Source organism: Nicotiana tabacum, chromosome 4 (assembly GCF_000715075.1).
Source record: "Nicotiana tabacum cultivar K326 chromosome 4, ASM71507v2, whole genome shotgun sequence".
Classification (NCBI taxonomy): Eukaryota; Viridiplantae; Streptophyta; class Magnoliopsida; order Solanales; family Solanaceae; genus Nicotiana; species Nicotiana tabacum.
Genome location: NC_134083.1, coordinates 53,926,974 through 53,949,291, shown reverse-complemented (window position 1 = coordinate 53,949,291; position 22,318 = coordinate 53,926,974). Strand labels below are relative to the sequence as shown.

Genomic DNA, 22,318 nt, shown 5'->3' with positions numbered 1-22,318 from the left:
TGAAGGAACGGTTGACGCATTACGACCCATCGTGGAAATGGTGCCTGACCTAAAGACCAGCCTAGTGCAAAGGTTGGATGACCTGGACTGCAGACTGATCCAGGCCGAAGTTGACATAGAAAACATCTGTCGCGACTCTGAAGGAGACCGGCAAACGACAGCCATAGAGGTAGCCAAAATATTTGGTAAATTTGAGGTCCTCCAACAGGAGCGCGCCGAGGATTTAGCCAACGGGACACAAGAGGCAAACAAGATGACTACCATGCAACAAACTATAGACAACTTGAGAGGCCAGATCAACGTTGTCAATGCTGCTTTACAAGGCTTGCTTCGAGGAGGTGGAAACCAAATCGGGGGTATTGTAAACCTCGCCCCTGTGGCCCAAAAAGTGAAAATTCCTGAGCCAAAGCTATACAGTGGAGCTCGGAATGCAAAAGAAGTGGAAAACTTCATTTTCGACATCGAACAATACTTCGATGCCGTGGGAGGCCTAGAAGAAGCTAAGAAGGTAGCAACTGCTGCCATGTATCTTCAGGGTGATGCCAAACTCTGGTGGCGGGTGAAATACGAAGCCATCAAAGCTGGTGAAGATGCCCTCGAGACATGGGCAGAACTGAAGGCAGCCATACGCCTGCAGTTCTTCCCCGAAAATGTTGAGTACAATGCTAGGAGAAAGCTACGGGAGCTCCGCCAGACCAAATCAGTGCGGGATTACGTGCGGGAATTCTCTGCGCTCATGCTGAACATCCGCGACATGGGGGACAAAGACAAACTCTTCACCTTCCTGGAAGGGTTGAAACCTTATGCCCGCATGGAGTTGCAAAGACAAAGGGTAGACACGTTACCTAAGGCAATCCAAGCAGCAGAGTGCCTTGGGGATTATCAAGTGGAAGCCCGGAAGGACAGGCCTCAACAGCATGTCCGAGGAGGATACAAAGGAGGCCAGCCGAACACTGGTGGCCCTAGCAGAAGTGGAGGAGACCAGAGTGCAACCAAATATAAGGCTCCCTCCTCAGGCAGTACTAGCGCTGCATCTAACAACAATGATCGGGGGAGGAAATCCCCCTCAGGATACCGTCATTGCGGCGGACCACATTGGAATAATGAATGCCCACATACACATATGAACGCCCATCAAGCTTTTAAGGATGGGACAGATGACGATGACGATGATGCAGACCAGACCGAACCAGTTGGTGCATTCAATGCCATTGTTGGCTCTATTTCTGAGCCCCTAGCGGGAACCAGTACTGGTATCCGTAAGAAGAAGGACCCCTGTCCAATCGCCAAGAAAGGGAAAAAGAAGGCGAACGATAGGACTCCTCCTCATCAAGAGAGGACCTTAATGTTCATTGACATGAAGGTAAATGGCAAGCCCATTCGGGAAATGATAGACACGGGTGCTACCCACAACTACTTAGCCTCAACTCAGGTGGAGCGCCTTGGCCTAGTTGTACAAAAGGGAAAAGGTCGTGTCAAGGCTATCAACTAACCACCTCAGCCAGTGGGTGGAATAGCCAAAGAAGTACCGGTGAAACTTGTCCCTTATGAAGGAAAGTTCAACCTACGCATGGTGATCATAGATGACTTTGAGTTGATAGTGGGGTTGGAATTCCTGAGACAGACCAATACCATGCTCGCACCGTATGCAGACTTGCTACTGATGATGGGAGAAAATGGAGCTAAGCCCTGCATTATTCCATGCATTCCCATGAAGATGGCCACCGAGAACATCTCGGCCTTACAGTTGAAGAAGGGGGTAAAAAGACATGAACCCACGTTCCTGGATACCCTCTGCATGGAAGATATAGAACGCTCCTCGGGTCCCATTCCTGTACCCGTGAAGGAGTTGCTTCTGAAATTTGAAGACATCATGCCACAAGACATGCCAAAGCATCTTCCGCCTAGGCGAACTGTGGACCATGAGATTGAGTTGGTGCCGGGTGCGAAGCCACCTGCCCGGGCACCGTACAGAATGTCACAACCCGAACTCACCGAGTTTCGGAGACAATTGACGGAAATGTTAGACACAGGGATCATCGTGCCCTCCAAGTCCCCATATGGGTCCCCTGTGCTATTCCAAAAGAAACATGATGGTAGTTTACGACTCTGCATGGATTACCGGGCTCTAAACAAAATCACCGTGAAAAACAAGTACCCTATTCCGCTAATGGAAGACTTTTTTGATAGACTGGGTGGTGTGACGGTATTCACCAAAATAGACCTGAGGATAGGTTATTGGCAAGTTTGGATTGCAGAGGGTGATGAGCACAAGACGACCTGTGTGACAAGATATGGGTCGTACCACTTCCCGGTTATGCCCTTTGGCTTGACTAACGCGCCGACCACATTTTGCACCTTGATGAACCAAGTCTTTCGAGAATACATTGATGAATTCCTCATGGTTTATTTGGATGACATTGTGGTATATAGCCAGACACTGTAAGAACACCTGGAGCATTTGCGGAAGGTCCTAGCCCGATTGCGGGAGCACGAATTATATGCGAAGCTATCCAAGTGCTCTTTTACTCAGAAACAAATTGACTTCCTCGGACATGTCATCGAGGAAGGGTGGATCAAGATGGACCGGCAGAAGATTTAGGCCATCATAGAATGGCCACCTCCTAAGGATATCCACGCCTTGAGGTCGTTCCTTGGCCTATGCAACTTCTATCGGCGTTTTGTGAAAAGTTACTCCCTCATTGCAGTGCCGCTGACAGAACTTCTCAAGAACGTCACACCGTAGGATTGGGGCCCCAAGCGGGCAGAGGCCTTCGACGCATTGAAAATGGCTGTCTAGTAGTCCAGTCTTGGCCCTCCCTGACTTGGCCAAGCCATTCGAAGTGCAAATGGATGCCTCCGACTATGCACTTGGTGGAGTATTGCTACAAGAAGGGCATCCCATAGCGTACGAGAGCCGGAAACCGAAGGATGCAGAGCGGCGCTATGCCACCCATGAGAAAGAATTGTTGGATGTCGTTCATTGCTTACGCCTTTAGAGGCATTATCTACTAGGAGCCCCATTCGTGGTCAAGACAGATAACACAACCGTTAGCCATTTCATGACCCAGCCAAAGCTGAATGGTCGACAGGCTAGGTGGCAGGAACTCCTAGCGGAATTTGACTTCAACCTGGAGTACCGAAGTGGGAAGACCAATCATGTTGCTGATGCACTAAGTCGGAGAGCTGATCTAGCATCGGTGTGTGTACTCGCCGCCCTAAGGGGAAGCGAAGTAACCACCACCATAAAAGACCAGATACAGGATCTACTCATCAAGGATCCTGCTACATAGTATTTGGTTGATTTGGTAGGATAGGGCAAGACTCGCCAGTTCTACACCGAAGATGGTTTCCTGAAAGTGAAAGGGAACCGACTTTATGTTCCTAAAGGAGGAGATCTGCGAAAGGCTCTTCTGGCGGAATGCCACGATACTTTGTGGGCCGGTCATCCCGGTGAGGAACGCACCATGGCATTGCTTCGCCGTGCATATTATTGGCCTCAAATGGTTGATGACATCGCTCAGTATGTGAAGACTTGTCTAGTAAGCCAGAAGGATAAGTCAGACCGCTTGATGCAGGTAGGGCTCTTGGAACCACTAGCTGTCCCAAAAAGACCTTGGGAAAACGTTTCCCTGGACTTCAGCACCGGATTGCCCATGGTCGGAGATCTCACAACTATCTTGGTTGTGGTGGATCGGTTTTCCAAGTATGCGACCTTTATAGCAGCCCCACAATATATATCAGTAGAAGATACAGCTCGACTATTCTTCTCTCATGTCGTAAAATATTGGGGCCTACCTAAAGATATTTTTAGTGATCGCAACTCACGCTTCACTAGCAATTTTTGGACCCAACTCTTTAAGTGTCTCGAGTCAAAATTAATTCATAGCTCAAGTTTTCATCTGCAATCTGATGGCTAGACGGAGCGATTCAATGGCATGCTAGAGGAATATCTCCGGCACTTTGTGACCGAATCGCAGAAGAACTGGCTGAAGCTTCTAGATACTGCTCAACTGTCTTTCAATTCACAAAAGAGCTCAAGTACCAACAAAAACGCTTTTGAAATTATTACCGGACAGCAACCGCTACTCCCACACACAGTGAATGCACCAAACATGTCAAAATCTCTTCGGGCTGCTAGCTTCTCAAAAGAATGGAAGCAAAATTTGGAGATAGTGCGGAGCTATCTTGTCAAAGCCCAAAAGCGGATGAAGAGGCATGCTGATCAGAATCGCCGCTTTGTTGAATACCAAGTGGGAGACAAAGTGATGGTCAAAATCCCAAAGCGATACTTGTTTGCAGGGGTCCATGACCCTCGCCTATTGCAAAAATATATTGGACCCTTGTCCATTGAAAGGCGCATTGGGAAAGTTGCATACCGGGTGAATACCCCAGCTTGGTGGAAAATCCATCATGTTTTCCATGTCAGTCTCCTGAAACCTTTTTGGGAAGATATGTAGGATCCTTCACGAAACCAACTCATAATACCAAGTATTCGAGGTCCCAATTCAACCGGGAAAAGGCGTTCTGAAGCTATTCTTGATGATCGAGTGATTCACACCTCAAGAAAAGATCATCAGGAGTTCTTGGTGAAATGGTAGGGATGTGATGCAGAGGAGAATACTTGGGAGAGGGGAACAAACCTCAAAGCCTACAAGAGCCTAATTGATGATTACCTTGCAAGGAAGGCGCCGAGGACATCGCCAACTCAGGTGGGGGAGAATGTCATGGGCGGCTTTCCAACCATGCCCCATGACCCCTTGGATGCGCCCCGTGGCGTCCTGGCAAGCTTCCCAAAGCCCGTCGCCACGGTCGGCCCCGTGGTCTCGGCAGCTCCAAGTGACAAGCGCGCATGTGCCTCTGTCGCCCCACCGATAGCCGTCGCCAGCGCCCAGCCACAGGCAGATGCCAACAACGCCGCGCGCGCAGACAATGCCTCACGCGCAGACCTTGATGCTAAAGACAAAGTTGCTGCCAACAGACTTATTTCTGTTTTGTAGAAGACTAAGTCCTTTTCATTGTAAATATAGAGTAGTTTTACTGCATTTTCTTTAAGTGTGATTTTTCAACTTTCATAGGTCTAGTCATGTAACTTTGGTTTATTTTTTTTAAGCATTATTAAGGGGGACCAAGAAATTAAACTTTCAAGCAAGCAAACAATTCTCTGTACTGGTGTCTCTCCCCCCCGACACCATGTTATTTCTCTGTAATAACTTTTATTCAATGCAATAAAGTTTTCTTTCATTCTCAATTCTCTTTTCTGCTATCTCTTTTAATTGATCACGACATTGATTTTTCCGTATGGCACTGATAATCTAGTCTAGCGTACGGAGGGGACCTCAGTTGGCGGACAACAATCGCACTGGCGTCGGTTGCTTAGCCTTACGTCGTCCTTCCAAGGAATTTCAGGAAGGCGCCACGTAACAGTAATAACGTATAGGCGAGGTGACAAGTGCCTATACGTCGTCAAATTGATTGTTTGCATATTTATCTGAAAATCATAAATTATTTTAAATCATGAATTAATTATTATATTAATTATTTTTCTAATATTCCTTGTCCAGTATTATGTCTTGGATTCATGCTATAATTGCTACATGCTTATTTGAATTATGTGTCTTAATTGCTGCTTGACATTTAGTATATTAAATATTAAATTACCTATTTTCTCCCTGATTTTCACAATTAATTGCTACTTGTCATTACTTATTTCCTAAATAAATCATAATTATTGTATGCTTTGTTGCCTAATAATTTCTTATTAAATGTGGTATTTATTAGAGTTTTTTTTTTTTACATTTAAGAGTTATTTAATTATATTGATGGAGCGGGTTGCACGCCGCAACAGATTTATTTTAAGTTTATATTGTTGGAGCGGATTACACGCCGCAACGGATTTATTAAAAGTTTATATTGTTGGATCGGATTGCACGCCGCAACAGAATTATTCTAAGTTTATATTATTGGAGCGGGTTGCACGCTGCAACAAAAATTAATTGAAGGTTTATGACTGCTGGATTGACTTCAATTATTGATATGATTTACCAGTCTTACTTCTATTCCTGCTATTATCATTATTATTGCGTACATGTTAATGTAAGCAACCTGCCTTAGCCTCGTCACTACTTCTTCGAGGTTAGGCTCGACACTTACAGAGTATATGGGGTCGGTTGTACTCATACTATACTCTGCACTTCTTGTGCAGATACTGGAGTTGGTCCCAACGGCGTACTGCAGATTTGCTCGGATTCAGCTATTAGAGGAGACTTGAGGTATAGTTGCACAACGTTCGCAGCTCTGAAGTCTCCTTCTACTTTATCCTAGCTGTGTGCTTTCTTTCAGACAACTTTATTTTTATTCAAACCCTTATTTGTATTATTCTAGAAGCTCGTGCACTTGTGACTTCAGTTCTGTAATGGTATTTAGATATCGTATTATTTTTGGTTTGCACATTTAAATTTAGATATTATTTCGGTTGTTGGTTTCTTTATTACTTAATTAAAAATGAATTGTTAAAAATGGTTTAAATTATTCTAACGTTGGCTTGCCTAGCAAGTGAAATGTTATGCGCCATAACGGTTCCGAAGGTTGAAATTTCAGATCGTGACAATAAAGTTTCTCAATAAGAAAATATTAAAATGTGTTATTCTTTGTTAAAAGAAATAATAAATAAATAGTATCAAATAAAGTGGAACGAAGGAAATAGCACATATGGAAATGTCCAAAAATCGCTTGAAAAGTAAGCAATCTCGATAAAAGAATGTTATAGTTTAGGCATGGGATGGTCTCAAAGGCTTCTTCAATGCGTGACCAACAATAAGCACAATCGTCGATTTATATGTCACAAATAATAAATTCTGTTAGGACATAAATCATGTGAAGCTATACATATGTATATTTACTTCCCCCTAGCAATATCACAATTTCATGTTCGATCTTTTTATTAATTACCGTTCATGACTTATTTATAGTTTCAATTCTATCTATGATTGCCTTTGAATTAAAGTTGCAATATATCGATTAAGCCGATTGGAAAGTTAATAACAAATAATAAAATAACAAATAAGCGAGTGGGCTGATATTATAAAAAATGCTTCGCAAAACAGGATTAGATGAGTTGAAATTTTTGAAGGTTAAAGTTAAACCTGTCGGCGCTGTTTGTTATCCCGGTGTACTTTAGTTTTTAAAAAAATGTTTACCAAATACTTTTACTTGTTGCCTTTAATAAACTATTTGATGAATTTATTCTTGACTTACAACTTGGTATAGATATCATTATACCAATTAAGGCTGGCAAGTGGGCCGGTCCAGGCTCGGGACCGCGAGCCAAACGGTTTAAATGGGTCAAACGGGCCAGGACCGATTTTAGTGGACCTGGGCCGGTCTCGTGGGTCGATCCTATGCTTTGAGCCCGTCAGGACCGGGACCATTTAGCCCGCTAGGGATCGAGACCGGACCGGTCCCTTAGCGGTCCGAACGGCTATTTGTTTTTTTTTTTTTAAAAAAATTATTTTTAAAATATAGCCGTTGGGCTGTCAAAAATAGTCGTTGGCTATTTATAAAATAGTCATTTAATCCTTAATCCCCTCCCCCCAACTTTGTTTTAACCCCAAACTTTTTATAATTACGCTTTTTCCCTATTTTCAACTATAAATACCCCCTCATTATTTCATTTTTTCTTACAAAATCATCAATCTATCACAATCTCTCTCTAATTTTCTTCAATAATTGCTAGTAATGCTTACTTTATTGTTACAATTTGTGAAAAAATTATGAAGTTGGTGAAATGAAGTCTTCAACGATAATCAATTTTCAACAAGTTGTTCGTCAATTCGGTAAACTCGCTCCAACTCTTAAGTTTTAATATTATAATTTTGTTTGTTTTATTTATTTTCTATTACTTTATTAATTAAGATGACTTCCTTAAAATTTTTTTTTAGTAAAAATAAGGAAAAATCCAAGACTGACGAATCTAGTGCTCGATCTGTTCCTCCTCCACTGCCCCGGGCTCCCCGAACAAAACCCCATATCCGTCCTACACCTGCTATTCTTGATAGCGATAATAGTTTATTACAATTTACTGAAAGTCAATGTTTTCATAATATTAGAGCTGGTGAACAATTAGACCATGAATTAATGAATGCTCTTTATTCTAATCCAACTATTGATGAAAATGATGACGAAGAAATAGATTTTGATGAAACTCAACCGGATGATGATGCACCAACTAGTCCTGCTCCCTATGTTAACCTAACTAGTGATAACCCTGCTAATCCAAATGATTCCCTATCTGATACTCCTATTACTACCCCTACTTTTTCTAGACAACCTAGAAAACGGGCGAAAACATCTCCCGTTTGACCATTTTTTACTCAATTAATTTTAGAAAATAAGGCTAAGTGTAAAACTTGTGGCACGAAGTTAGTTTTTAAATATAAAATATTTTGGATCGCGGGGGAGGGGGGATGGGAACTTTGGCTAGACACATATTGAAACACCCTCAAGATAGAGTGAGATATCTTCGTCTGAAAGCTTTGGCCGAGGAGAAAATTTTACCTACTCCTAGTCAGGTTGACCCTAGTACCGGTTCAAATCAATTTTAACCGGGAATTAACACTGTTACCGGTAGTATTTTATATTATGATCCAAAAAAATATTAGGAAGAATTGACAAAAATGGTAACTGTTATGTGCTTACCCTATAGTTTTCCTTCTAACCCTAACTTTGTGCATTATATTAAAAAAAATCTTTAATCCTACTTATAAAGGTTTTCCTCGCAGTACCGTAAAGAGCGATATTTATAAATATAAATATGAATATGAACAATATTTGCGCTATTTATTTACTCATATAAATGGTCGTTTTGCTATTACAACTGATATTGGTAGAAGTGGTAACGACTGTGATTACCTTACTGTTACCAATCATTGGATTGATGAGGATTGGATAATGCAAAAGCGCATTATTTCTTATAGAATAATTAATTCACGTCACACATGGCAGTTTATTGCTAGCACCGTTATAAATATTTATAGATATTTTTGCATTAGTGATAAAATAATGTCAATTTCAATAGATAATGCTACTAGTAACACAAATGCTATAGCTTTGCTTACCATTACGCTAAATCCTGCATTTAGTGACATTTTTCATGTTAGATGTATTTGTCATATTTACCATTTAATTGTGGGTGATGGTATGCGAATTTTAAATATTGAAATTGAAAAGGTTAAAATGGCTCTTAACTGGCTTTTTTATTCAAACCGTAGCAGTAGACTTAGAGAATATTTTAAAAGATGCGATGAATTTGGCCTAAGAGAAAGAAAGGTTCCTAAACCTTGTCCAACTAGATGGAATTACATGTATGAAAGTTTGGTTGTTGCATATGAATATGAAAACCCCATAAACTCAACATTTAATGCACATGTAAGTGATGATGACGAGCACCTTACAAATGGGGATTGGACTAATGTTAAAATACTTGTAGATTTTTTAGAAAAATTTCATATTGCTACAAATGAATTTTTTGGGCAATATTATCCTACTATCTCTAACTGTTTAGTTTATATTGCAGAACTTACAAATTTGTTTGCTCATTTGATTAGTTTCTTTTTCTTCTCAATGGTGGTATCAACACCTTGTTGTGCTCATTCCATAGGGGGGATGAAGACTAAGAAAGATATTGATATGTTTTTTAATGCTATAATAAAATTACAAGGCATTGCTTTGAATATTTCTTTACAATATTTTTGTCTTTAGACTTTAAATTTGAATTAAAAAAATATTTAAAAATTTAGGTCACAATTCTATAATAAAATTTACAAGGCATTGCCTTAGATATTATTTTTAACATCCTTTTGTCTCTAATTTCTATTTAATTTTTTTTTAAAAAAATCCATTGGGCCCACTTAGCCCATTTAGCCAGGAAAAAACCACTTAGCCCGGAACCGTTTGAACCGGCCTACTTAGCCCGTTTAAGCCCGGGACCGGCCCACTTGCCACCCTTCGTAAAGAAAAATTAGACTAACTAATGCTTTATATGTGAATAGAGGTATATTTAGTAATGACATTGATGTATTTGACGCCAACCATTAACGAATGAGAGAGTTAAATTACTTCACATAATTCAAGGGCAAATTCAAATCCTTTTCTCTAAAAACATTGTACTTCATGTTAGTGACGAGGGTGGGCAGTTCCCAAGGGCTCTCATCTAGGTTTTGATTATTCAATAGATTACAAAGGTTTTCCCTCTAAGAGACTAGTCTTTAAATATCGTCTTTGTTTTTTACTTAGAGTCAAAAATATGATTCGTTCTTCATAAAAAAAAATATTTTAGTTCTTCAACATTGGAAGTTTGAAATTCTTGTTTGGGGTGAAAACTGAAAGATAATGATCGATTATTATTAAAATCATTTGAATATTGATAATTTGTGCCTAAATTTTAAATCAAATAATGATTTAGTGGTTTACTTTAAAATACTCCATTTTGGTGCTTAGAAAGCGTTAAAGAATACAAAGCAGGTCTGTTTGATCTAGTGTTATTTAATTAAATTTGTGATTAAGGATCGTTTGTGTTGGTATTTGAAGGTCTTGTTTCAAATTGAGATCATTTGGAGCAGATTTGGGGTGGCTTGATCGAAATTATAATTACAATGTCGAAGAACATTTTTGTTTGAACATCATAAAAAAATAATGCCAATCAGGTAAATTTTGACGAACAATTTAACAAACATGCTAATTGAATATAAAAACAATCTCATGCCAATCTAGTAGAGTTTCGTGAATAATTGAACAAGTACAAAATCATGTTAGTTGTGTAGAGTTTGTGAAAAATCTAACATTAGATTAAATACGACTCCCTCTCTATAACAATTTCGTTTGTTCCGATATTTTTTGGCTTTTATAATGAATGTCTGTTATACACCTATAACAACATTTGATGTTTAAATATTTTTTTGGTTGTCATAGATAAAAATTATCAAAAAATCGATTATTTTTCCCTTTTTAATGTTACATATAAAAGACAAAAAAATTATAAAAATTTTAAATCTCAAAAGATATGCATATTTCACTAGTTAAATATTGACGAAAGCTAATACATTATTAATAAATTCATACTAAAAGTATAAAGATTTAACCTCTAAAGCAGATATTTTAAAGCTACTTAGAAAAATAAATTCTTTCAAGATTGACGGAAGAACGTTGTAATTGTAGCTTGTTTCATTGATTTCATTCTCTTACTAGCGATGTAACGCTTGAATTGGTAAAAATTCGTGTCCAAATTTTCATTAAAAAGGTATCCAATAGTTTTTCCTTGAAGACAATCTAAGAACTTAATAGTTAAATTTTGAACAATTAACCCAAATAGCCGCCCATCTAACCACTTAAACTAAACATAGACGGTGGAAGTATAATATATACATAATTTATATATTATATATGTATAGTTGCGTATAATTAATGTATAATCTATGTATATGGCTAAAAAAAGTAAGGCCAAATACATAGACAACCACCTAAACTTGGCACCAATTTCCACTTAAACACTTAAAACTGAGACTTGTTCCTATTAGGTACTTAATCTATCTTCAAACTAACCTATTAGAAACATTCAGCTTACGTGGCACAATGCGTGTACCACACTTCATATTCGAGCATGAACAACCAGAATTTTTGCTTTTAGTGTTTTTTCCTCTCTTTTTCTTCTCTCTCCTCCACCGATCTCTCAACCTTCCCCAATTTCTCCATAAAAAACCATGAACCTTTTTTGTCCCCTTCAATCTTATTCCAACACACAGGTGCCGTGGTCTCTTTTTTCTCAACCTTATGTCTCTGTCTCCCTAAATTTTTCACTACAAAATACAAATTCCTCTCTTTCTGTTTAACTCTCTCTACAGATCTTTGAGGACCTCATATAATTACAAAAAATAAAAACTTATAGGCGCTTATTTCTCAATAATTTATTCTTTGTGCAATATGATGGACTTTGGAATAGAGAGCTACACCAACCCCACCGCCACCACTGCAACTGCTGACGGCAATTCCGATTATGATATTCCTCGGACGTTGTCGTCTTCCTGTGTTTATCAAACCCTTCTTCTCATTAAATTCAATGAATCACTTTGAAAATTCAGATGGCTAGGGAAATTAGACACCTCACATAAAGTTATAATTGTTATCGCCGTTATTTCTCCAACACCGTCAAACTCCTATGTGACATGCTTTGTTTTAGTTCCATCGTTCCCTCACCAACACCACCTTCTTCAACTCTCGGCCATCAAACACCGACCATAAAAGCATTTGCCGTAGCCCTGAAATTTTTAGCACTTATTTTGTTTCAGAGCAAGATAACTCAGAAATTTGCCGGAAATAGTGAGGGGGGGGGAGGGGGTTACGACGGCTGTTTTATTTGTTTCATTTGCTTAAAATCTTTTTTTAACTGTAAAGACACTTGACATTTTTTATTCCTTATTCTATCATGTAAGAGCGTGTGAATATCACACAATGTATTTTGTGTACGGGTTAGTCACAAAGTGTTTAATAGGTATAGATTGACTTAAGTTAAAGTGTCTAATAGGAACAAGTCTCAGTTGAGGTGTTTAAGTAGAAATTGGTGCCAAGTTTAAGTGGCTGTCTATGTATTTGAATATGACCAACTATTTATGTAAAGATCCTTAAATGTTCTATCTAAATATTTTTTGAAATTTTGTAGTGGCTTTGGTGAACGATGGTAGGGTAAGGTCTTATCCTCGGGGGTGTCAGTGCGGGGGAGGGGGTGCGGAGGGTAAGAGGTCTAAGGGAGCTACTAGGCTGAGAGTGGGTTCTTGGAACATAATAACTTTGACTGGAAAATCTGTAGAGTTAGCGAAGATTCTCGAGAAAAGGAAGATTAATATAGCTTGTGTACAGGAGACTAGGTGGGTGGGAGATAAGGCGCGGGATGTGGGCAGTTTCAAACTTTGGTATTCTGGGAGGGTGGGGGGCAAGAACGAGGTAGGTATCTTGGTTGATAAGGACCTCCGTGAACTAGTGGTGGAGGTTAGGAAGGTGAATGACATGCTGATGACTATTAAACTAGTTGTTGGAGGTTTTAGTTTGAACATAATCAGTGCGTACGCACCAGAAGTAGGCTTGGATGAGGAAGTCAAGAGGCGTTTCTGGGAGGATTTGGATGAGATGGTGCGTGGTATCCCGCATACCGAGAAGCTTTTCATATGAGGAGATTTCAACTGCCACATTGGAGCGACGTCTGGGGGGTATGATGATGTGCATGGGGGCTTTGGTTTTGGAGATAGAAATGGAGGAGGAACGTCTCTACTGGACTTTGCTAGAGCATTTGATTTGGTGATAGCAAAATCGAGTTTCCCGAAGAAGAGGGAGCACTTGTTCACCTTCCGGAGTTCAGTGGAAGAGACTCAGATTAATTATTTACTCTGCAGGAAGTACGATAGAGGTCTTTGCACGGATTGCAAGGTCATCCCGAGTGAGAACCTTTCTACCCTTCATAGGCTCCTGGTCATGGACCTTGAGATCACGAGGAAGAAGAGGAAAAGGGCGATGTATAATCAACATAGGATAAAGTGAGGAGCCTTGACGGAAGCTAAAGGGCAGGAGTTGGGGGTCAAGCTGGTGACTATGGGGGCTTGGAGGAGTAGCGGGGACGCAAGCTCTATGTGGACCATGACTGCACAATGCATTAGGAAAGCCGCGAGAGAGGTATTAGGGGTCTCAAAGGGTTACTCTGGTGGTCACAAGGGAGACCGGCGGTAGAATGGAGAGGTGCAAGGAAAATTGGAAACCAAGAAAGCAACGTATCTGAAGCTAGTGGAAAGTGTAGACGAGGAAGAGAAGAGGGCGAATAGGGAGCATTTTAAGTTGGCTGAAAAAGAGGCAAAGCTAGCAATTATAGCGGCCAAGACTGCAGCTTTTAGTTGTTTGTATGAGGAACTCGAGGGCCAAGGTGGGGATAAGAGGTTATTCAGGTTAGCCAAGGCGCGAGAAAGGAAGGCACGTGACTTGGACCAAGTGAAGTGCATCAAGGACGAAGAAGTTAGAGTTTTTTTGGATGAGGGGCTTATCCGTCGGAGACGGCAGACCTATTTCCATAGTTTATTGAACTAGGAGGGGGACACGAGCATTGTTCTGGGTAATTTGGAACTCTCCGGGAGTCGTTGTGACTTTGGGTATTGTAGGTGTATTAGAGTTGATGAAGTTGAGGGGGTTATGCGTAAGATGAGCAGGGGCAAAGCGACCGGGCCAAATGAAATCCCGATGGCATTTTGGAAGAGTGCGGGCAAGGCAGGCTTGGAGTGGCTCACTAGGTTATTTAATGACATGTTTAGAATGAAGAAGATGCCCGAAAAGTGGAGGTGGAGCACGATGGTTCCTGTATACAAGAACAAGGGTTATATCCAAAATTGCAATATCTATTGGGGTATCAAGCTGCTTAGCTATACTATGAAAGTATGGGAGAGAGTGGTAAAGCTAAGGGTGAGGAGGAGTGTGTCTATTTCTGAGAACCAATTTGGATTTATGCTGGGGTGTTCGACTACAGAAGTCATCCACCTTATTAGGAGATTGATGGAGCAATATAGGGAGATAAAGAAGGACTTTCATATGGTGTTCATCGACTTAGAAAAGGCATACGATAAAGTCCCGAGGGATTTTTTGTGGAGATATTTAGATGCTAGAGGTGTACCTGTTGCCTACGTTAGGTTGATTAAGGACATGTATGATGGGGTAAAGACCCGAGTGAGGACGGTGGGTGGGGACTCAGACCATTTTTCGGTTATGATGGGGTTGCATTAGGGATCGGCACTCAGCCCTTTTTTGTTTGCTCTGGTAATGGACATACTGACGCGCCACATCCAAGGGGAGGTGCCGTGGTGCATGCTATTTGCAGATGGTATTGTATTGATTGACGAGATGCGAGATAATGTGAACGCACAATTAGAGGTATGGAGGCAGACCCTGGAATCTAAAGGTTTCAAGTTGAGCAGGACCAAGATAGAATACTTGGAGTGTAAGTTCAGTTGCGAGACTCAAGTAGGGGAATGGGAAGTGAGGCTGGACCCGCAGGTCATCCCTAAGAAAGGGAGTTTTAAGTACCTTGGGTCAATTATTCAGGGGGATGGGGAGATTGATGAAGATGTCACACATCGTATTGGGACGGGATGGATTAAATGGAGACTCGCTTCAGGTGTTTTGTGTGACAAGAAGGTACCACCGAAACTTAAGGGTAAGTTCTACAGAGTGGTGGTCAGACCAACGATGTTGTATGGGGCTGAGTGTTAGCCAGTCATGATCGCTCATGTCCAGAAGATGAAGGTAGCAGAGATGAGGATGTTGAGATGGATGTGCGGTCACACCAGGTTCGATAGGATCAGAAATGAGGTTATTCGCGACAAGGTGGGTGTGGCCCCTATTTGAGGACAAGATGCGGGAAGCGCGACTTAGGTGATTTGGTCATGTGAGGAGGAGGTGTGAGAGTTTGACATTGGAGGGCCTACAGAGAGGTAGAGGTAGGCCAAATAAGAGGTGGGGATAGGTGATTAGGCAAGACATGGTGCAACTTCAGCTGATCGAGGACATGACCCTTGATAGGAAGGTGTCACGACCCAAAATTCATTAAAGGTCGTAATGGCGCCTAACACCACTGTCAGGCAAGCCAACAATAAAATTTTAACTTAATTACTCATTTTAGTATTTTTGAAATCATAAATTTCCTTCAATTAAATAGTAAAAGATAAAATTTTACAGAGTAAATGATAATATCTTCACAACAATAATACGGAACAACCCATAATCATCAGCAAAATCTGGTGTCACAAGTGCATGAGCATTTACTAGGAAGTAAAATAAAATACAACATCTGTCCGAAATACAAATTGAATAGGAGAATATAAATAACTCTGAAGGAGACTCTGCTGGCTGCGGATCGTAACATGAAATGCAGCTCATGGTAAGTCCTCGCATCATCCGTGCCTCCGCGCCCAAAGGAACCCCAAACATAAAAGTACCTGCACAAAAATGTGCAGCAAGTGTAGTATGAGTAAGTAAATCAACGTGTACCCAGTAAGTATCTAGCCTAACCCCGGAGGAGTAGTGACGAGGGGTCGACATCGACACTCCCTAGTGATCCAATAATATCAGGTACAGTAAAGAGGTGAACAAATATGAGGCAGAGTAAATAAATAAAATAACAAGTATAAATACGTGGTACAATTCTCCTCTTTACAATAGGCTCAAACTCTCAATTAGGAAATTTCCTCCTCAACCGGAGCATATATATAAATATATAGTGGACCTCACCAAAATGGGTTGTTATACTTCAAACCAGGAAGAACTCACAGATACACTGTCTTCTTGCCAAATGTTACGCACGATTTCATGAGGATATGTTATAGAAATGCCGAGGCGTACGGCCCGATCCCATCATAATCTGTGTACTGCCGAAGGTCGAACGGACAAACCATAGATGCATCTATTAACCTGCCGAGGCGAACGGCCCGCTCCCATGAGAGTGTGGTATATAAATCCTGCCGAGGCGAATGGCCCGATCCCATTAGAATAAGAAGCTTTAACGGCTCCTTAACCCTACTCACGAATAAATGTGTGAGTTATAATTTCTTTAACGAAAAACTTTTCAATGAAACATACATATATAAATCGCGGACATAATTTCATAAGAGGAGTACAATTGTTTCGTGACTAATCATGAAACTTGTGAAGTCTCTACAATAACGAGTCTATCACTCTACGCATGTCAAGTCTCAAGTCATAATGCGAAATAAAAGAATTAAACGAGTAAAGATAATCTCTATAGTGCAAGTATAGCATGGTGTGAACCTATATCTACCCGGACAATAACATGAATCTAGCTACGTACGGACTCTCGTCACCTCGTACGTACGTAGCCCCCCCATCAAGTTACACATTTTAAATATATCACCTAGGAGTAGGTTCCCCCTCACAGAGTTAGACAGGAGACTTACCTCGTCTCAAAGCTCACTTTCCGGTCCAAGATTGTGCTCAAACCCTCAATTCGGTGCCGAACAATCCAAAACTAGTCAAATGGTTTAAAAATAAATCAATACCTATTCAAAAGTTCATATTCCAACTATTAAAGGGATTACCCAACCCCGAATACAGGATTCCTAAAATTCACCCCGGGCCCACGTGCCCGGATTTCGAAAAATTTTGAAGAAAATTATTACCCGTAACCTCACGAACTCAAATATATAATTTTTACTAAATTCCATAACAACTTTCGTGGTAAAATGTAATTTTTATCAAAAACCTAGATTTTCACCTAAACCCATAATTTTCACTAATTTACATGTTATAATCTACCCATAAGCTATGTATTTAACTCTTGTTGTGTAAAAATTACTTACCTCAAAGTGCTAGGTGAAACTTCCCTTCCAAGAGCTCCAAATATTGCCCAAGAGATGAAAGAAAATGAGCTAAATGGTCTAAGTCCTGCATTTAATAAGGCCGTGTACAGGTCGCAGATGTTGCATTTGCGACACCTGGTTCGCAAATGCGACAAACTCATCGCAAATGCGAACCTAGGCTCCCACTTCCAAGGTCGCAAATGCGACCAACGGGTCGCAAATGCGAACACTGTCGAGGTCGCAAATGCAACCAAAGTGTCGCAAATGCGAACACTTCCCAACTCAGGCTTCTTCGCAATTGCGAAGTTCGCAAATATGAACAAATTCTCGCATTTGCGAGACCTGCAACAGCTGCCAAGAAACACCAGAAAAATTGATGTTTTTCTCATCCTCCCGAACGTCCGAAACTCACCCGAGCCTTAGGGGCTCCACACAAAATACCCACACAAGTCTAACAACATCATAGAAACTCACTCGAGCGATCGAAACACTTAAATAACATCAAAAACCATGAATCGGATGCCAAAATGCATGGATTAACTCATGAACTCAAAAACTTCTAAAAATACTTCCGCGCGTCCGATTCCTATCAAATCAACTCAGAATGATGCCAAATTTTATGTGCATGTCTTAATTGACATTACAGAACTATTACCAGTCTCAAAATTCCATTTGGACCTCAATATCATCAAAATCTACTCCAAACCATATTTAAAGAACTTTAACAACCTTCAAAGAACCAACGTTTGCTATTAGGCGCCGAAACGCTCCTGGGTCATCCAAAACCCGACCCGAGCATACGCCCAAGTCCGAAAATATCATACGAACCTATAGGAACCTTCAAATCCTAATTTCGAGGTCGTTTACTCAAAAGTCACACATTAGTCAATTCTTCCAACTTAAAGCTTCCGAAATTAGAATTTTCTTTCTAAATCTACTCCGAACTTCCCGAAATTCCATTTCGACCACATGTACAAGTCATAATACTTGAAGTGAAGCTACTCAAGGCCTCAAACCGCCGAACAACGCGCTAAATCTCAAAACAATCGGTCGAGTCGTTACATTCTCTCCCACTTAAACATACGTTCGTCCTCGAACGTGCCAAGGACTGCTCTGGAGTTGTCCAAAATCACTGTTTAACACCCCGTGCACCTACCCGTGCCACCACAACGCGGTTGAGCATATTAGCTCGTGCCATACTGAAGATCTCTCCTGCTACCTTAGCTAACAAGCTTTAGAACCAAGTTTCAACAATCAGAATTCTCCACGATACCAGATTCTAACACACGAACACCGTATCAGTTACCAGACACTTAACCCAACGTGACCATGCTCCTCCGCTGAAATCACACATACACCACATAACTCATTTGCCCAAGGCAATCTCCCCCAAGCACAACAACTGAAATTTCCCCCGACCCGAAGCCCTTAGTATATCTCATAACATATATAAGCCCTGTTCCAACTCTTGCAATACTGCCACGACGGAAGAGATATATAGAAACTCAAAACCACCTACCGAATCACCAATCATGGAGTCTCTCCTCCTAACAAGAACCATTACCTCATTCTAAACTGAATAACGATATTTGCCCTTTAATATACTCTTCCTAACTCCGATTGTACTGATCCTAGGTCCAATAACCTCATCTCGCCCAGTACAAACTGCTCAAGCAATAAGCCATCTCAGACACTGTCAAAAGTCTCATATAACGCCATCAATGTGCCGACAGTCCACGACTCAAATATGGTATATAATGAAAAATGAACCCTGGGAAAGAACTACCTAGCACACTTAACTAATACGACAACCAAAATGATGTTATGAACCTTCCTCAGAAATGAGACACAAAACATACAAGAATAGCTATGGGAAACTATACTCAACGTCACACTGTTGCGGCGTGCAACCCGATCCACACATGATACCGTTGCAACGTGTGATAAGTTGGTATTTTACCAACTTATATCCTCTTGATACTTAGGCTTTTGTATGATTTTGTTGAGAAACTAAGGCATTTATTGAGGTTTATTGGCATATTTCAGGTATCAAGTGATTTAGAAGTGATGGTGAAGAAACCATGTGAAAACGAGTCAAAAAGGAGCTAAAATGCAAACAAAAGTACTGCCCAGTGAATTATCCTTCGCGAACGGGAAGGATTAGACGCGAACGCGGAGCATCGGGCAACAAAACTTCGCGAACGCGAAGAGCTATACGCGAACGCGATGCTGGAGGTAGCAAACCTTCGCGAACGCAAGGTATAATCACGAACGCGATGCGGAAGGAAACAAGCCTTTGCGAACGCAAAAATATAGTCGCGAATGCGAAGAACAACTGGGCGAAAAAACTGGGCAGTTCTAGAATTTCACGTTTTTGACCCCTAAGCCATTTAATGCATGACCTAGCTCATTTGTAATAGATCTTTGGCTTATTTTTCAGTCTCTAGACTAGAGAAGACAAGTTTTGGAGCTAGGGTTCTTGCACACACACTTGGGTCTTGAAGATTTGAAGCTTTTGGTTGAGAATTTCTTACTCATTTACACCTAATCGCCTACATATTGTTCTCTGTGGGATTCGACCCCGACTCATAGTTGGGTAAATTATATTGCATGCAACCGTGTCCATTTACTTTTTAGTAGTGGATTTGGACGTCATCAAAATTGGCGCCATTGCAGGGGAACAATTTGGGGTATTTAGGTTGTTTGAGAAGTAAGCATAAGTGCTTTGGTCCAAACTTGTGAATATTTGTGTAATTATTTTCTTATCTTTGTATATCTTCTTATTTGTTTTCTTGTTTATTTTCTTAGTTTTTGAAAAAATAAAATGGCATCATATAATGAAAATTGGTCGGATGGTTGTTGTTCATACTTTGATGACCCTTGTCCTTATTGTGGAGGACCACACTCGTGGCAAAATTGTTTAAATTCTCCCGGGACGGATTATGCGCACAATCTCAAACTCATGAGTGGAGTATTTGTGATAAGTGTGGTCGTCAAAATGGTCATTGGGATAATTGTGCTTATTTGTCCTCCCCTTTCCCAAACCCCCGCTATGATGATTCTACTTTTTGTGATGACAAGTATAGGAATATGGAAGTGGAAGAAGTTGAGCATGGTAAAAATGGAGAGTTCAAGATCATGTTAGAATGCCTACTTGAAGGAGAAAACAAAGAGAAAAATGCCTTGGGGGAGCTTTTGGAAAATAGCCTCCAAAATGATTTGGCGCTTGAAAGGTTGAACTTACAAATGAGAGAAATGCTTGAAACTTTAGAGGTCCAAAAAGCCTTGGAAGTGAATGATAGCCAACAACCTTCCTTAGATGTGGAAGCCGAAAATCCTTCCTTGGCACTTGATCAAAACCAAGAAGCACTCTCAAATGCTCAAAATGAGAGGATGATGCTCATGTTGGAGGCCATTCTTGAAAATGAGGAGAAGCACAACTTGGCACTCGAGGACTTGAAACAAGCACTAACTCAAAATGATGATGATATCAGTACCTTGGAAAAGCAAATGAAAATATTGGTTGAGGCTCACTATGCCCACCAACTTGAGAGTGTGGAACGAGATCAAGAAGAGTCTGACATCGAGGAAGAAAGTGAGCTTTATTTTGAGGAATCAAGAATTGAACATCCGCCAATTGACTCCATGCTTGTTAGTGATGCCAAGAAAAATATGGAATTAGAGTCAACCGGTATAATTGAAAATATGGTTGAGATTGACTCTAGTCCGGAGGAAAAAGAGGATGTCAAAATCCGGGAAGAATTGAAATTTGAAGGTTTGATATCACACTCCGAGCATTTTTCAACATTGGAATTGTGTGGTGATATGGGAATTGAACTACGCGAGTCAATGGGGGATTGCGAGGAGGAAAGGCAAAGGCCATACATCTTACAATTTGAGGGAACAAAAAGGCAAAATGACATTCCTCACATGAAAGCCAAGAAATGCAAAATGAAGAAATTAATGCGTGGCTTGATCATCTACTTACCACCCCCTGTTCCTCGTGGTCACAAGCTTAATTCCAAGCTAGGTTCCTAATTCATATCATCCAAGTGGCGAGAAAAGTGATAAAGTTGATTCGCGTCATGCCACGACGTTAAATGTGGCGCTTGGTGGGAGGCAACCCATCAGTTTCAAAATTTTTAGTCATTTTTGAAATTTTCTTTTTTAGAATAGCTTAGTATATTATTTTTGACTAATCTGCCAAATTTCACAATTTTTGGAGTTGATTTAAGCAGGTCAGGGTAACTGGGCAACCAAAAACCAGAAGCTGTAGGAAATTGCAGAAGCACTGCTTCGCGTTCGCGGTTGACTCTCTCACGTTCGCGAAGGTGTATGAAATTTCAAGCCTTCGCGTTCGCCATGATAAGGTCGTGTTCGCGACTGTTCAGTCAACATTTATTCTTCACGTAGGCGAAGCGGCCCTCGCGAACGCGTGAAGTCAGGTAAGTTTTAAAATTGTTAAAACACTGGAAACGAACAATTTACCCCCTTTTGGCTCAAGAACAATTCTCACTACTCCTTAACCTTCAAAAGTCAGTTCTCCATAATCTTCAAGTCCATTGGAATTCCCCCTCGCCATTCTCAAGGTATGTAATTTCCTCTCTTGTCTCTTAAATCTTTCTTCCCTTTCTTGGTGTGAAACAATAGAAGGGCATCCATGGTTGTTTGTGCTTAGGGTTCAAAAATTTGAAGCCTGAAATATCAAATTTGTGTGGGGAATTTATTGTGCTTGTTGGGTGAGGTTGGTTGAGTGTGAAGTGTCTTTCTATTGAAGAAAATTGGGCAAGATCTGTGCTATAATGTACTGAAAAATGAGCAAAGAAAAGAAGGCACCCAACTGTTCGAAAAAATGCCTGAATGAAAGTTATCTTTGGGCGAGGAAGATGACCTTCGGGAACGCGATGGTCTAATTCCCAGCA

The 22,318-nt window shown here is 40.7% G+C and overlaps 1 protein-coding gene across 1 annotated transcript; it reads left to right on the top strand.

The window, feature by feature from the left end:
- Positions 1–1,123: 1,123 nt before the first annotated feature.
- On the top strand, positions 1,124–14,121 carry LOC107815830 (uncharacterized). The gene is made up of 3 exons (XM_075250819.1): positions 1,124–1,253; positions 12,713–13,179; positions 13,822–14,121. Exons 1-3 carry the CDS (start codon positions 1,124–1,126, stop codon positions 14,119–14,121), a joined length of 897 nt encoding a protein of 298 aa, XP_075106920.1.
- Positions 14,122–22,318: the final 8,197 nt, after the last annotated feature.

Coding starts and splice junctions, on each gene's coding strand:
- LOC107815830 (XM_075250819.1), top strand. CDS start 1,124: ATGAACGCCCATCAAGCTTTTAAGGATGGGACAGATGACGATGACGAT. Junction 1,254..12,712: donor CCTAGCGGGAACCAGTACTG/GTATCCGTAAGA, acceptor GAAATTTTGTAG/TGGCTTTGGTGAACGATGGT. Junction 13,180..13,821: donor GGGAGGATTTGGATGAGATG/GTGCGTGGTATC, acceptor ACGTATCTGAAG/CTAGTGGAAAGTGTAGACGA.